Source organism: Oreochromis niloticus, linkage group LG18, assembly GCF_001858045.2.
Source record: "Oreochromis niloticus isolate F11D_XX linkage group LG18, O_niloticus_UMD_NMBU, whole genome shotgun sequence".
NCBI lineage: Eukaryota > Metazoa > Chordata > Actinopteri > Cichliformes > Cichlidae > Oreochromis > Oreochromis niloticus.
Window position 1 is genome coordinate 25,156,333 of NC_031982.2, and position 14,788 is coordinate 25,171,120.

The 14,788-nt window shown below is 39.5% G+C and overlaps 2 protein-coding genes across 6 annotated transcripts; one reads left to right on the forward strand and one right to left on the reverse strand.

The window, feature by feature from the left end:
• The first annotated feature begins 262 nt into the window (after window positions 1–262).
• Window positions 263–11,516, forward strand: LOC100710505 (serine/threonine-protein kinase MAK). 5 transcript variants are annotated; one of them, XM_005476671.3, is made up of 17 exons: window positions 263–375; window positions 2,382–2,445; window positions 2,525–2,772; window positions 3,963–4,017; window positions 4,428–4,549; window positions 5,201–5,283; window positions 5,509–5,641; window positions 6,203–6,374; window positions 6,699–6,866; window positions 8,051–8,392; window positions 8,594–8,748; window positions 8,825–8,946; window positions 9,369–9,479; window positions 9,855–9,929; window positions 10,021–10,134; window positions 10,828–10,917; window positions 11,001–11,516. In XM_005476671.3, exons 3-17 carry the CDS (start codon window positions 2,609–2,611, stop codon window positions 11,150–11,152), a joined length of 2,058 nt encoding a protein of 685 aa, XP_005476728.1. In that variant the 5' UTR covers window positions 263–375; window positions 2,382–2,445; window positions 2,525–2,608; the 3' UTR covers window positions 11,153–11,516. The 5 variants fall into 5 exon arrangements, with proteins under 5 accessions (XP_005476728.1, XP_005476731.1, XP_005476730.1 ...); XM_005476673.3 differs by lacking the exon at window positions 5,201–5,283 and adding an exon at window positions 4,711–4,790 and having other exon boundaries at window positions 264–375; XM_005476674.3 differs by lacking the exon at window positions 9,855–9,929.
• Window positions 11,369–14,228, reverse strand: LOC100696190 (transmembrane protein 14C). The gene is made up of 4 exons (XM_003448454.5): window positions 13,920–14,228; window positions 11,960–12,061; window positions 11,791–11,878; window positions 11,369–11,669 (listed from the first exon to the last, which is right to left on the reverse strand). Exons 1-4 carry the CDS (start codon window positions 13,999–14,001, stop codon window positions 11,609–11,611), a joined length of 333 nt encoding a protein of 110 aa, XP_003448502.1. The 5' UTR covers window positions 14,002–14,228; the 3' UTR covers window positions 11,369–11,608.
• Between the last annotated feature and the right edge of the window lie 560 nt (window positions 14,229–14,788).

Here is a 14,788-nt window from a genome sequence, read left to right on the forward strand (position 1 = left end):
ATATCTTAATAAAAAGCAAATATATAATAAATAAGTAAATGCATACATACATACATACATACACAAATACATATATACAATAAAGTATAGTAAAAATTTAAATAAGATTATGACAAAAAATGTGAAGAAAAATAAAACTGAATTAACAAAAAAGTTTGCATTTTTATTACACATGAATTTAATTAGATTGGTAATACTTCTAATACAAGCCTAGTCATAGGTCTGCCCATATTATAGGTTAAATTACAATACCTCATGTGTTTTTCTATCAGAGTTCTCTTGACTTTTATTTTGGAAGTCTTGTTGCCTAAGCGACAGCTAGCTGCTGAAAGCTAGCATCTCTGTGTTATCTCCAGCAGTGAAATGACTCCTGGGGTAGGTACACTTTAATCTGACTGATACTCAAGTTATGCAACGCAGAATAATTAATAAATAAAATGTCTATTTTTTATTTATTATGCGATATATATTTTTTATGATAGAGTTGAAATTTGTAGCTAGACATGCTTTCTAGCTAGCTAGCTAACTCTGACCGTTACAAACCTTTGCCAATGGTAGCTGAAATATGATTGTAAGATTTTCAGACGATAATATTAATGATTTAAGTAGTGTAAAGTTCGAAATGGAGCTCACATTTTCTTCAATATTGTTTGTTTTTACCTGTATTTTTTAATGAACTTTGAGAATACACGAAAAACATATCAAACAGGCAGCTGTACAAAATAATTTTTAGAGGTATTGGAAAAGGTTGCTAAATGAAGGAGAAAAATTACACTATAAAGATAACGTATTATTTTAAGCCACAAACTCTTGTCTTGTTTTAATCCCAGCCTTTTACCACAAACACAGAGAAAATTCAAAGCTATTTTTCCACTCTAATTATGCTGTTATGAAACATTTAATTATAGTCAACACTGTGACATTGGTGGAAAATACATGCTGTGATCAAAAAGTTCTGAGAACAGGTCCATAAAAATAAAAAGCTTTACTTAATTAGCTGATTTAAAGTTCAAGGTTGTCTTCTCAGGCACGCCTAGACAACTCACTAAATAATAAACTAATAAATAAGATTGTGATAACAGTAAAATGATTATAAAACAAAATACCGTAACGAAATATGAGCAATAAATAGCAAGCAATAAATAAAGTTTATTTACAACTCATAAGGGGAGCAAAAGAAAAACAGTTCGGTCCATACATTGTTCTAATTTTGGTTCTGTATATTACCATAATGAATTTTAAATGAAACAACTCAGATGCATTTTTAACTGAAGCATTTTTAACAAAATCCCTTCATTTCAGGAACTCAAAAGTAATTGGACAAACTGAATAACTGAAAACATAATGTTTATTTCTAATACTTGTTCGAAAATCCTTTGCGTCTTGAAGTCATGGACATCACCAGATGTTGGGTTTCCTCCTTTTTAATGCTCTGCCAGGCCTGTACTGCAGCGGCTTTCAGCTGCTGTTTGTTTGTGGGCCTTTCTGTCTGAAGTTAAGTCTTCAACAAGTGAAAATCTCTGAACATCTCAAAACACCTCATTTGGGTGCTTCTGTCATCTCTGTCCATTATCAATAAACACTAGTGTCCCAGTGCCACTGGCAGCCATGCACGTCGGTACTTATCTGACTGCGCTGTGCCAAGTGTAAAGTTTGGTGGAGGGGGATTATGGTGTAGGGTTGTTTTTAAGGAGTTGGGCTTAGCTCCTGAGTTCCCAACTTCTAATACTTCAGAGTACCAACACATTTTGGACAATTTCATGCTCCCAAATCTGTAGGAAAAGCTTGGGGATGGCCCCTCCCCGTTCCAACATGGCTGTGCACCAGTGCACAAAGCAAGGTCCATGAAGCCATGGATGGATGATACAGTATTTAATGATGGGGCTATAATTACTACAGGCCCTCATTTAACCACATCTTATGTCAGTTAAAAATACACACTGACCTTAATTTGTTAAATGATGACCAACATCCTGCTTCTACCCACTGTGAATGTAGGTTAATTGGGTTTCAAATGAAACCCGGGGCTCTGGAGTTGAAGGTGTGCTCCAAATGGTAGATGATTTGTTGTTGTTGGGCTACAATGCCTTCCAGTGTTTTTTTCAGCAACAAATCATGAATTCATCTTGCTGAAAAAGTTAAGGAAGCCTACCAAATTAAACATAATGAGCCTGTGTGCTAACAGTTTTTTGAAAAAGATTAAATTATACTGGTGTTTGATGTTGCTGTTTACTTGAAGATTCTACACCAAATGTGCCCCACTTTCACACTCCTCAGACTCAAAGCAGGCTTCCCCTGTTAGTCTACTTTGTGTCAGACTTTCTTAATCCCATGAAAACTTTAATCCATTTCCTCTCACCCTTCCTTTAACACCGTAAAAGACTTAGCTGGAGGATAGGTGAGGCAGAGTGGAATGGGCAGGGCTTTTCCAGTCTTCCTCTTAAGGTAAGCCTTACCCTACATCACCAGTCTGCAGAGAGGAAAGTAAAGGATGAATGGATGTTTCATGTCTGTGTTTCTGCAGTGAAAGCTTTGGAGCAGCCTCACAGTAGCAGGACACATCAGCCTATCAGTTGTTGACCTGTGGACGATTGTTAATGGGCTCACAATGACCAGCGTCTGGGATTGTCAGGGTTCCTCGCTGAAGGAAACCCAGGGCTCTGTGTGGACGATTAACCGCTACACCACGCTCAAGCAGCTCGGGGACGGCACGTATGGCAGCGTGCTCCTGGGCAAGAGCAATGAGACTGGTGAAGTGGTGGCCATAAAAAGGTGAGTGTGCGTGGAGCACCAGTAAACGTGTCAGGGATTCACTGTGTTGTTTAGTCTCAGCAGATTAAGCTGATCAAAGCCGGAGTGGCTGCTACAAGTGTACAGAGTTGTGTGGAGTGGATAGTGTAATAAACAGGAATACAAGAATTAATACAAGCAGTAGTAGATGTCAGCAGAAGCTGTTTTTCATCCTTGTGGTGTGTGAGTGGAAAGTCCTGTAACCTCTGCCAGAGGGAAGCAGTTCAAAGAGGTGTTGAGCAGCATGAGTTGGGTCTCCATAAGTCTTCGAGATCCTGCTCAGACATCTAAACAAGTACATGTCCTCAGCTGCAGACATCTGTGCTCCAGTCATGTCCTCCACTGTCCCTGCAAAGCCCTCTGGTCCACAACAAAGTGGTTATGTTTTAAGTGAATAGACTGGTACTTATATAGCACTTTTCTGCTCTAACTGAGCACTCAAAGCACATTTCAATGGACACATAAAGGATACTTCAACATTCAGACTGGAATTGCTGGTGAATTGATCCACCGACTTTCCAATTGGTAGACCTCCCGTAGTTGTTCTTCTTCTCTGAAAGTGGAGGCATTGTTGTATTTTGCTGATGACAGTGGAGGTGTATGCAGACCTGGAAAAGCCAGGCACTGTCTCCACAGCCTTGCCTTTTATGGTCACAGATTTCACGTCAGCTCAGGTCATCTCTTTTCTTCCTGAAATCTGCCCTAATCACCTTGGTCTTCTGGGTGGATTGCTGATGGAGCACCAAGGTCTTTCAGTTAAAGTTTCCAAATGTCTGTGCCATCAGCGGGTTTAAAGGCAATACCTGTAAGGTTTTGGCCCAGTGAGAGTGTTTTGCTGCTCTCTATGACACAGTGAAACAGAGATAAGAGGGAGCACCAAGACAGATGTGGAGAATTGCACAATGCTGAGCTTAACATCGACTTGTTTACTGTAGCATAGAATTACCATTAAACTGGTATGGAGGTGTTTGAGGTTGAGATACATGTGTTTTCTGAGAGTCAGACACCCCTTAAATGGAGAAAATTATCGAGAATTTGTCTCAAAGTCTTAACAGATTTAGATTGTTTGGGCTTAGCATTAGTTGATCATGTGGTTTGATAAATATTTCTCCATGCTCTCCTAGCAATAAAGCTGATTTCTCATAGAAATCTGATTTATTCCACTCCAACAGGATGAAGAGGAAGTTTTATTCCTGGGATGAATGCTTAAACCTAAGAGAAGTGAAGGTAAGAATCTAATTCAAGTGCTTAAATAAAATCAATTTACAAAATCCACAACAGAGGTAATAACTGGTACATTTACCACCAGTTTTCTTTCTGCCTCACCTCTCTATTATGATACTTAGATTAACATTTTATTTAACAGCTTAAGTTGGAAAAAAGTTCCAAATGAGCATTCATTTTATTTCTAAATCAGCGAGGAAGATGTCACCTTTAAATTGTTCTCATGACCTTTTAAAATGTATTATAACTTGCATATGTGAATGAGTAAGCTTTATATGAATGGTGCCTGAGCCTACAAGCTAAAAAACAACTTATTTAGCTTGAACTACACTTGTAATAGTTTTGCAGTCTAAATCACACTGATCCCCTTTGAAAATCAGCTGAAAACTCTCACATATGTGTTTCCCAAATAGTCACTGAAGAAGCTGAACCATGCCAATGTGGTGAAACTGAAGGAAGTCATCAGAGAAAATGACTACCTCTACTTTGTCTTTGAGTATATGAAAGAAAACCTCTATCAGCTCATGAAAGAACGGTAAGAAAATCAGAATTATGAATTTCTTGTGAAAGCTAAATCGCAGCATGTGTGATGTGTTAGCCTCCTAGCTATTTCTGTGTGTTTTTAATCACCGCTGTGAATGTGAGAATTATTTGGGTTTTATTTGAGTCATCGTGTGTCGGTCTCGGTTTTTACAGAAACAAGCCGTTCCCTGAGTCAGTCGTCAGAAAAGTGACATTTCAGATATTACAGGGACTGTCATTTATTCACAGACGTGGTAGGTGACTTCACAGAGGTATTTTAATAAAGGTAAAATAAAAAATAACTCCCTAACAACTAATGCATAACTAAATAAATAAGAAATTAAATGCTGTGAGTAGTGGCTTGGAATACATAAGATAAGAATTATGGAAATGGTATTAAACCTGATAAGTAGATGCATGCTGGACAGTTGGTAGGCCATCACAGGACTTTGTCCAAGCAAAAATGACTCACTTCTTCTGTGCGGATGTGAGAAGAAGAGGTGTGACTTGTAACAAAGCTTAAATCAGCAGAAACAAACACACAAACAAAAAAAATAAGCTCAGTTTTTACTACTTGTGGGTGTTAATGTCATAAAAGCTTGCATGTTGTTGTTTCTTCTTTATCCCTTCTTTCTTTTGTCCTTTCCCACTTTGCTGCTGACAGAGAAGATAAGATGTTTTCAGAAAATGAGATAAGGAACATTTTGTTCCAGGTATTATCTGGCTTAGCATTTGTGCATAAGCACGGTAAGAGACTTCTCCTGTCTTTTCCTTACATTATTATTTTCCTGCTGTCTGGTTAAGGCTTCGTTTTTTTGTGCGAGCGCTGTTTAAAATCTGTGACCTGCTTGTTTAGGGAGTTATGTCACGTCGTGGTTGTTATAGTATTAGAAGCTAATGTAGAAAGTAATGCAAATCTATACACAGATGAACATCAGCAGGGGTTAATTTGAATGCTTCTTGGTTTTTTAGGGTATTTCCATCGTGATCTGAAGCCGGAGAACATACTGTGCATGGGCCCGGAGCTCGTGAAGATCGCAGATTTTGGCCTAGCAAGAGAAATCCGCTCGCAACCACCTTACACAGATTATGTGTCCACAAGATGGTGAGAGTTTCTTTTTTTTTCTTGAACATACAAAAAAATGAAGTAACTCCAAAGGGTCTGAAGTAATTCTTGAAGATAAAGCAACATCTAGTTGCAGTTGATGGACTGAACACAGGATCATAAGTGCTGAGATTACAGGCAACTGAGCCCCGTGGTCAATTTACATCAGCTCATCATGAATATGAATTTTATGCTAATTTGGAGGTTTTAGTTATTGTTTTTAACCTTTTTTTCCATGGTGTGATGATTGTACTGGATTCATCTCTAAAGAATAAAAAAAATGTGACGTTAGGGTCCCAGTTCAGCCGCTGGTTGAGCAGGTGACCATATGCCACAAAGCTGAAATGCAGGGACCCCTGTTCAAGTCTGACTCATGGCCCTTTGCTGCCTGTCTCCCCCCACTCTCTCTCCCCTCTTCCTTATCTACTCTTCACCTCTGATCTATCATATAAAAGTACAAATGAAAGCAATTAAAGCATCTTCTTTGAGGGGGTCACCCGATTTTATATTTATATTTTTAAAAAAGCCCTCTCTATATATTCCTCTGGGCTGTAATTTCAGGTACCGGGCCCCTGAGGTTCTGCTCAGGTCTAACTCTTACAGCTCTCCCATCGACATCTGGGCCATGGGCTGCATCATGGCGGAGCTGTACACCCTGACGCCTCTGTTCCCGGGAAACAGTGAGGTGGACCAGATCTTAAAAATCTGTCAGGTGCTGGGAACGCTGAAGAAGGTGGGGAACCATCAAAACACATCTGTATTACTTTTATTACTATACAGCTGTTTTCACACATGCCCTACAGACCTGAATTTTTCGCTCGACAGAGGTGTATTTGAGAATGCAAACGTCTGATGTGGTTGTTTTTTAAAAGAGTCGGTCTTCAGCCTGCCCGGTCCCTAGTATAAAGTCTGGTAGATTATGGATTGTAGAGCTTCTTGCCTCCTGCACTCTGCACCATCCCTCACTGGAACCAAACACATTACTGATAAATATTCATGACTATCCCAAAACTGACCAACTTTAATAGTGTCTCTTTTGCAATGATACCCCCATCAGTTGGACTGGCCCGAGGGCTTCAACCTTGCTGCCTCAATGAACTTCCGCTTCCCGAAGTGCGCTCCCACCAGCCTCAGGTCCCTGATTCCCAACGCCAGTGATGACGCGATCACGCTGATGAAAGACATGCTGCAGTGGGACCCCGAGAAAAGACCGAGTGCTGCTCAGGTACATTTAAAGGGAACTTATTCTGCTAATTACCAGCTCTTTTTAAGAACATCAGTTTCTCAGGTTAAAGTATTTATTTTTTGTGTGTGTTGGATTTTGTCGGCTGTGGGATTGGAAGTAATGGAAACCTTGGTTTATAGAGTGGTTAGTATAGTTTTATCATCCACTGTGTGTTTGCATTTTTTAAGGCAAACCTGGCTGTCACCCAAAAAACAGTATTAAATATATAGTAAAATAAGTGAAAGCATAATAAGCCTACTTCTGATCATGATAAACTCTAACATAGATTGTCTGAAATAAAAACAAATAGACAGAAGTGAGGACGACTCATTAATGTTGAGCTGCAAAGTCACCCGAGTCGTCCGAATGCTTTTATCCCGAGCACCTTTGAGTACCTTGAGTGCTTCTAATTTTAGAAATATCATCTAAGTGGGAATCAATCAGCTTATCTTGGGAGTTAATGTAATACTTAACCTGACATTTGGATGTGGTGAGGGAGTGAACATCCAGGAGTGTAACTCAGTGCATGACACCGAAATCTAAGCTAAAAATATGAAGAATTAGTTAGGTGGTCTTTTTATTAGAAAACAATCTACACCACAATATCCAAACCAGGCCTGAAACTTCAGCTTTTAGCTGGATGAATTTCACACGTTGGATAATTACTTAGCACCTTGAAATGTTAAGAAGCTAATATTAGCTATAATAGTAAGATAAAACACTTAATAACTATAGCGTTCTGAATCACATGCTTTACAGTGTAATAAAAGTGGCACACAGTAAACCTATATTTAGTATTGTGTGGAAATATTGAAGTTTTTTTTATTTTTGGAATTTATATATATTTAAAAGGCTGTCACATATGTGCTTATGTGTAGATGTAGATGTGTATATATAGACAGAGAAATAAGGTATTTATTTATCTCAAAGGTTGGGAGAATCCTGTTATATGGGTCAAAAAATGAAACACAACTTGTTACAAAACGGCTTAAGTAGAATAGAGTAGCTCAAGCAAATAAAATATGATGTAACAAATCAGAATATTTAATAACATAACCATTTACAAAAGAAGGCAGTTCAGTTAGTAAAAATCTTTATAAAATACAAAGTAAATGTAACACAACCTAAAATTTTTAGTAGTAATTTCTGATGTTGTACTTTTTTTTCCATTGACTGTTTTCCAGGCTTTGAGGTATCCATACTTCTATGTGGGACAGACACTTGGTGCCGCACTAAAGCACTCAGAACAGCACAAGGCCCAGAAGAAGAAGATTTCTGAGACAGCTGCAGATCTGAAGCCTCTGTCCCTCTGTAAGCCTCATCTGGAGCCCTGCAAGCTTGTCACGACCCGCGCTGAGCCTCAGACCTGCAGCCAGTCTCTCCATCAGCCTATGCACCAGGAGAACATAGAGCAGAGCACACTTCAACCAGTGTGTCCCAGCACACTGACAGAGGGGCAGCAGGAGCCTCTCAGCCTGGTGAAAAGAAGACCACCAGGGCACTGTCAGCCTGTAAACATCACTGAGGTGAAGGCTTGCAGCATTAAACAGTGAACCCAAATCATGGCAGGATGATTAGTATAAGGCTTGGGTTTTTGAGGGAGCTAAACTTTTATCTTCTTTATTTACCATTCCACACTGGGTACAGCTTTATTTAAAAATAAAGAATAACAACAATAATAATTTAATATTCATGTCTTGTTTAACATTTGACTCACGTTAAATCAGCGAGGAGCCGAGAATAGACATGCCCGGACTGCACGTCGGCGGTGGGGCCAAACGTCTTTCAGGTCGGTGGACAGTTGGGACGACAGTGACGACGCAGACACCGGCGTTTCCATTTCCAAAAAACCCACCATCACTTCTCTGAGGAACAGCTGTCGGTGAGAGAGTCTCATCATCAGGTGAAATGTCGTCATCAGAGTTTCAGGAAAAGTTAAAAATAAAGTTTTAATGCAGATTTTCAGAGTCAAAGAACAACAGAGGATCAAAACTGCCAAGCAACAGCGGACTGAGCCGAGATGACTCCAGCTCCATGTCAGCCAAGCAGCACTACCTCCACCAGTCCAGATATATGCCTGGTGAGAAAAACATTATAATAATAGAAATAATAATTAACCATGTTTACACATAAATGGCACAATGAAAAGAACCAAAGGTAGGTGAACATAATCCAAAAACAAAAATCCCACCTGCCTTGAATTTCATTAAACAATAATGTTAAAATATATATTTAGTTCTGTTCAGTTTTATTTATATATCACCAATTCACGACAACAGGGACTTTATATTGTATGATAAGTCGCCTACAATATTAGAAAGAAACAAAACAACAAAACATCACACACACAACTTATAACAGGACACAGGAAATATCTTATCCCAAAAACATTAGCTTGGCCTGATTGCAGCTTGCTATTATGTTAAGGTGTCTGGTTTCTTAATGTGCAGACTCGGGTACAAAAATTCACCCTGAGCTGGGTTTGTTTCGGGGGGTTTTCAGGCATAAATCCAAAAAGCAGCTCCTCAGTTAGAGGCCAAGTATCCAGCAGAAAGCTGGGAGTGTCCTCATGTTTATCCAGAGGACACGGCCTGGAGATCCCTGTCAGGAGAGGTAAGAACACTTCATGGATGCATATTAGAAGTTCTATCATTACACCTTTGAAAGGCACACATTTCCCTGCCTGCTCTTCTCTGTACTGTTGAATATACTCACCCAGACAGCAGTTTAATCAAATGTTTGATGCTTTTAGGGGATGCTTTAATTTCAATCGCAGGCCTCTGATTTGATCAAACTCAACCCAGCCCAACCTGGTGCTTCCAGGTCAATAAAGGCCAAATGAAAGCCAAGTTTCACTGACAAACTGTTTAATCTGTTAAGCACTGAGCCTAATTATACTGAATGTCCAACTAAGACTTCCTTAGCCTGCGTTAAGACAGTTTCTCCTTTGCTTACTCTTACTTTTGGTTTTCTCTCATGTGGTTTTAGATATTGGTCTTCCTAAAATACCAGATAAGACTCCTCTAAAAGAAAAGACCTCAGAGGATCTTGATCTTTTGAAAGGTATCGCTTAAAAGTGTGTTAGGGCTTAAATATTACTTTTTCTAAAGCCTTAGAGAGGTTAACTATAACTTGTGATGGGTTTCTTCTTCAGATTCCTTTGTGAGCAGCTCCAACACCAAGACGTTCATGACACCTTTACAGAAAACCGAAACAGGAGCAGCCCGACAGAGGGTTATACTGGCACCCATAGGAGGGGGCTCTGCTGGTGAGACCCCTTCATTACTCTTCTCTGTTTCACTAAGTCTTTATTAGTTGAGCATCTGCTGGTACGAATCACACGGTACTAAAAATGTCCTGATGGTTAAGCTGCTTCTCTAACGCCATGGCTTCTTTCTTCAGAGCCTTCCTGTTCTGAGGCACAAACGCCTTTAAAAATGCCATTAATTCCCTCCTCAACCAAACTTTAGCTTAGCACCCCCTAGATTTAGAAACAGACATGAGCAGAGTTGTTATATTTTTGTAGTTTTTAAATTTTAGTTTTCATTTACAGTTAGCATCAGTTGTTCTTGGTCAACAAGTTTTTAGTCATTACACTTGTGTAGATTAATTCAATTGTTACTTTAAGTGTTTTTACTCAAATGTCAAGGGGAATTTGTTGCATCTGGCTCACAGGCATGTACAGTACTGTGAAGGCACTCTTCTTTATATTTTGCTACCAAGGAGCCAGACTTTCTTGTCATTTTTAAGTGGTCTTGAGCAATACCTCTCCAGGCTTTCTGAAGGTCTCTCATAGTTTTCCTTTGGTCACTGGCTGCTTGAACCAATGTTGCTTCTACACATAACAGACAACTGAGCAAAGGACCAAATTTAAATTGTATTTCCAGGCACTTTGTTAACGCATCAGTGGAAAAGGCGGCGTATCTGTCCTCTGAACTTGGCTTATCTCCAAATCTTTCAGTCGATCCGTCTGTTGCTGATCTGATAGTGGAGCCGAAAACCAAACCATTGAAAAGCAAGACCTTAAACAAGCTGGCACCCTCAAGTGAAGGTAAGACAAAAAGAGTGGCACACACTAAATAAAAAAGGTGTAAGTTATTTGAAATTATCTTGTGTTTTTTGTGTTGATTTCAGAGTATGAAGGATGGAAAAGCAGGCAACTGAATTCTCAGGTCTTTGGATTCATCACCAGCACTCCAGCGAAGACCAGCCTGTCCAGGAGCTCAAACTCTCAGCCAGTGACTGGACGAGTAGACTGGACCGCCAAATACAGCGGCCGCAGGTAGCGCAGCAGTCTCTCGGCTTTCCAGAGGAATCCTGTGAAAGGTTCCCAGAGCAGGAAATGTGTCTGCCGCTGCTATAAAATATCATTCAGTGTTGTATGAGTCAGTCGAGACTTTTATCTTCGTTATGTTAAATAACAGGAAGTTTAATAAAGTAATTATTTAAGTGAATGAATATTAGTATCATGGTGGTTTTTTTATTTGGCTCAAAAAATCACATTTAAGCACAACCAAAAACTTTATTTAAAAATGTTTTTCATACAATAAAGAAAAAATAATTGATACCACGGCTATGTGATCTGAGGCAGGACAGGCTCCAGGAAGCCCTTTCTATATGATCCCATTTCACTCTACACTTTTTATAAAACGTACGACTGTAGTAAGAAAATAAATGGTGAGGAATGCTGTAAGTTTGATCTTTTATGTATTTACAGACTCACTGAAAATGCTTATTTTAGCTCAAGATTTGTGTGATTGCGTCTTTCTCATTCCAGCGAAGGTCTTCATCAATACCAGCAAACTGAAAACATAACAAATGTATATCACTGAATGTCTGAAAACAGCCTACAAGGTGCAGAATATTAAAATATATTATCAGTGAGCAGGGAAATGTGTACAGTTTGACAGAAACTGTGCTTTACCTCAATAAAGTCATCAAACCAGCTGGCATGAACTTCCAGGAGCCGAGAAATCTCAGTCCCATCACCACACAGAGAGTTCCTGCAGTGCCTGCATTCAAGGAAGAGCAAAGATTTGCCAAGTTCGGGAAACTGAACTCGTTTAAGCTGTTTAACACCTGAACTCACTCACCTGCTGAAAGCCACACATTCCTGGGGTTTTTAGATGTCAGATAAGCGCCGACCGCAGCCAGCACGCCAAACAGGAGCCCTGCGACCAGAGAGGTGACGCTGCCTGTGGAGGAGACGCTGTTAGCTGTCATCAAAACACCCCCCTTAATGTTGACCACTGACCTACATTTCCCAGAATGCCTTGTAAAGGTAAAGCAGCTAAGTGTGCACTCAGAGCTGCACTACAAATGCACAGCTAGCCATAATTCAGCAACTGCGCTCTTCATGAAGGCTTTAATGATGATTTTGTTTTTCCATCAAGGTTTTACTTCAAAATCTACCTTAGAGACTGAATGCTTGTGTTATGATGAGTTTCTAGATTTTATCTGCAAAGCTTACATTTGAAAGACATATTTATCAGGAATTAACCACAAACACACTGAGCTTGTGTGAAAAAAGACACCTTGTGCTGATTTAGCTACTAGTTAATTTCCATTTACAGTCCCAAACAATAACAACAAGCTAATTTCGGCTCTTCCCTTGTTCAAGTGAGTAGTTCCACATGTTTGATTTGGGAATTTTTTTCCCTACCACACACCAGACACCCTTCCTGACAAACCTCAAAGGGGTTTGTGTCTCCTCACAGCACTGAACCTGGGATCTGTTACTTGTTGGACAGATATGTAAACCACTATGCTATTAAATAAAAATGCATATCCAAGATACAAGTAGGTTGATATAAAAACAAAAATGCATGCAAAGCCTAAAAATACTGGTGGCTGCCATTTCAACCCCTCAGCCTCCTAGTAGATGCATCTATGGTATCAATTTGAAAACCCAGGTCGCCTCGTCCATGGTGCCCACCCACCCAGCAAGGTGACGACAATACCCCACCAGCTTTTTATGGCTGAGGGGTAAAAAGTATGGCCAAAATTCCAGGTACCGCTAAGTCGATTTATCTCTGAGTGAGTCGAAATTTCAAAATACTAACCTGAAATTTTCACTCTTCTGCTCTAGTGGCAGAAACAAGCTTCCATATCTGAGACAGTTGAGCTAAAGCAGACAGTTTGAGAGAGGAGTAAAGGTCGCCATCTATGTCCACTTTGAACAACAATCATAAAACAGGCAGTGGCTTACAACACCAGCTATCAGTCACCTATCACCCAATCTTGAGGTGACTGAAACCCAACTCACACCTTGACCCATGTAACCTTAGTAACTCTCCAAGGTAACAACTCCACTACAGGTTAAATACATGTTTATTTACCAAATTTAATATGATTTTTCATCATTTTTCACGCTTGATTACTTCTATAGCCCTGGAGTCATAGTTCGCTCCTATTTTATTTAGCCAATGTGTGACACACTTGTGAAATTTAAGTTCTCTCACAAAATCAGTTTTCCAAGTACTGGAATATACACTCCGAGTGTTTGGATGCTGCCTGTGACCAAAAATATTAACTTTTCTTCAGATATGATACTGTAGGCTGTGCTTGGCTGTGTTTTTTCAAGCAAATTCAAGCTCTCAGGATTTTATGTTGACGTTCAGCTACACCTTTGGCATTCTGTATTCCTGAGGACATAGGAGCAAATGTTTGGCTTAAAAAAAATTAATTCACCTATCTTAAGTAGATTTAGGTATTTGAAAACTGCTCCATAGAAGAAGTTTGAAATGCCTTTAACTTCACCACAGAAATATTTGTTTGTGAGCAAACTAATAATAGTAAAGAGCTACAAATCCGGCAGTTTTTCTGTTTTAAGAATGTGAGTAATCAGCCTGGAGATGGTCAGGCTGGAAGCGTTTAGTCAGCTGGACAAAAATATGTGTGTGGATACACTGGCAGCATGACTCTGGTGTAAAATGACGTTTGATGTACTTAATAAAGTGGCAGGGTAAAGGTGGTTATCTGTGTCTAAAGTCCGCTTTAACAGGGTTCATGTCATGTAAATGTTTGTGTCTACTCTAAAAGGCTTTCGCCTACCTGCTTTCACATAACCTACGACCCCTCCTGCCGACACCAGAGCAGCATAGCTGAACCCAATCCAGTCGACAGCCATGAGCATAAAGCAGCAGCTTCTACTGCGATAAACCTACAGCAAGTTTAATTAACACGGTGACCACAGGTCGGTTTAACTGGTTACTTTAACTCGTAACTGTAAAGTGAAGCCAAACACAGCCGATTAAAACACACTAAAAGTTTGAAACACAGTCGTTTCGTGTCGATTGTCACTTAGAAACTTCCCGAATGGAGAGTAACGTCTTTCACTTCCGGTGCCTTTTGCATGCGCTTTCAAATTAATAGAATGTCTTATTTCCTTCGTTTTTTAAAATAAATAAATAAATAAAAATACTTAAATAACATACTACAGATCTCACTAAATCTAAATTTCGATGTAACTGCAACTTTACTTTAAAAGTAATACGGGAGTTTCAGAGGAGAGGAAATCTTGAACAGTGCTTTAGTCCAAGAGGACTGGTAGAGGGCCACCAAATGCCCCTGACTCCCCTACAGGAGGAAAAGAGATGACTAACGAGGACAGAAAATGTATTTATTTTTTTTTTTAAAATACACTCAGCAGTTGTGCTTTATGTCACCTATAACAAAAATTTGTACAACATACCAAGATGCTGGCAGATGTCCAGCCTAAGCTGTTTTAAGAAAGGTACTGTGGAGAAAAATAATAAATCTTTGTTAAATTTGCTCTGGTACATTTTATCATTGGTAGCTTCAGACTCGAGGCACTTTTTTTGCATTTGCCACAGTGTTTGTGCTATGAAGTCTACTTTTATACAGAGTAGTTGTCTGTCTGCAGCCTGGAGAAACTTGTGGACATGGGTCTTATTATAGTC